The 1,970-nt window shown below is 36.9% G+C and overlaps 1 protein-coding gene across 1 annotated transcript in view; it reads right to left on the bottom strand.

Annotated features, from left to right (window-relative positions):
- LOC107712663 (beta-1,4-galactosyltransferase 3-like) overlaps nucleotides 1-1,970 on the bottom strand; it is a gene marked incomplete at its 5' end in the record, with an annotated part of 7,344 nt that extends 5,374 nt beyond the window's left edge. The window contains 2 exons of the mRNA XM_016517972.1: nucleotides 1,445-1,635; nucleotides 1,830-1,970. Of these exons, the coding sequence (XP_016373458.1) occupies nucleotides 1,445-1,635; nucleotides 1,830-1,970 (332 nt within the window). The remainder of the gene's footprint in view (nucleotides 1-1,444; nucleotides 1,636-1,829) is intronic.

Raw genomic sequence — 1,970 nt, 5'->3', positions numbered from 1 at the left:
GATTTCTTAAGGATCATGTGACACTGAAGACTGGAGTAATGGCTGCTAAAAATGTAGCTTTGCCATTATAGGAATAAATTACATTTTAAAATATATTCAAATATAAATCATTATTTTGTAATATTATAATATTGTATATTATATTATATTATGATAGTACTGATAATATTACTATTTTTACTGTATTTTGAGCACAGTCTCATGAAAATGCATATAAATAGTACGCCAAATAAAAACGAAAACTCGTGGTATTGATACGCAAAAATGGACGTTGGCGTGCATATGATATGCATGTATTTGGCGTCGAAATCATTCTAATATGCTGATTTGGTGATCAGTACTTATTATTATCAATGTTTCTTGTGGAAACCATGATACATTTTTTCATGATCATGATACCGAATAAATAATGAACAGATAGTTTAAAAGAGCAGAATTTACTTGAAATAGAACTCTTTTGTAACACTGTGTTTTACTCAATTTAATCCATTTCCGAGTAAAAGTACTCATTGCTTTAAAAAAAATGTATAAAACATAAAAAAAGACCGGTAGTGTAACTTTGATTGCTGATTCAACCTGCCCTCCAGAGATCCCTTGTACTCCTAAACCTGTTTTAAATTCTTTAGTACTATTCATTCAATTTTGAGTGACAGCTAGATGAGCTGCTGCTATGTATCTTTCTTTATAATTTTCTCTGTATTTCTACCCAAGGACTAACTCTCCGAGTCGTGTCTGAAAGCTTTACAGCCTTCAGTGGATTCATCACAGAGAGGATCTGATGTTGTCCTCAGCCTTGGTGCACTGAATATATGGGTTGATTTCTCTGCAATTTTGTTGTTCTCAGTGAATGTTTTTATCTAGGTGGACATTGTGGCTGCAGAGTACAGAAATGCAGACTCTGTGACCCGAGATGTGCAGACCTGGATGTCAATTTAGAGGACCAGAGCCATGAGTTACTGGGTACAACTGTGTCAGCACTAATAATGAATGAACTACATCACCTATTTTACCATGCGTGAAGAGGATGAACTTTTTGTTTCTAGAAGTTTTATAAGATCTATCAAATTCTTTATCAATACCACGAGTTTTCGTTTTTATTTGGCGTACTATTTATACGCACTTTCATGAGATCGGGTTAGTATTTTTGATCAAATAAATGCAGCCTAGAAAAACCTTACCAACCCTAAACGTTTTAACGGTAGTGTATACTGGCATCTAACCTTGACATTGTTCAACTACACACCATTTGTTTAATTATTATATTATAATACTGTAATATAAAAATGATTATTGTTATAATAACATAATATTAAAACTAATATTATTGAAGTGTCTATACTACTATGACTACAAACATAAGAGTGCAAACAAAAATTTCACCCCTGTTCATTAAGATAAAATTAGAGAAAAGCTTTGTTAAAACATTAAATCCTGGGTAGGGTACCTGTATCTGAACTTGTCCATAGCTACAGAGAGGTGTGTAGGGTACTGGGGGTGGCAGGTGTAGGTATTGTGGTCATTTTCAGGAAGCAGGTCGACGTCATGCAGGAAAATACAGCTCCAGCCCTCCTCTTTCAGCGCCTCCCGCACTCCAACATTCAGCAACTTCGCTCGGTTAAAGGTGGAGTTCCCTGACTGATAACACAGACTATGAGCAAATCAAGTGTACACAAATGCGTTCTTCAGCAAGAATAGAACACTAATATAGCTTGACAATAAGCTATGAGCTATGTTTACCCTTTGTCCCAGCTACTTCCTCTAATTACTGCTAGGATTTTTTTCCCCCATACAATAGATGTGACAAGTCAGCATAACAATTAACAAGAGACCTGGTGCACAATGTAAATGCCGTAGTGGACCTGCTGCCGCTGCAAAAAGGGGTGCAGATGGTAGAGGAGGGCGCGGAGGTGGGTCTGGCGGTTCCGGTAGGGGACCACGATGGCTGTGTGGTGCCGTGGCTCACAGTCTGG

This window comes from Sinocyclocheilus rhinocerous, unplaced genomic scaffold (genome assembly GCF_001515625.1).
Source record: "Sinocyclocheilus rhinocerous isolate Xijiao unplaced genomic scaffold, SAMN03320098_v1.1 scaffold418, whole genome shotgun sequence".
NCBI classification, from domain to species: Eukaryota; Metazoa; Chordata; class Actinopteri; order Cypriniformes; family Cyprinidae; genus Sinocyclocheilus; species Sinocyclocheilus rhinocerous.
Note: the sequence above shows the minus strand (reverse complement) of the source record. Positions and strands in the feature narration are given on the sequence as shown.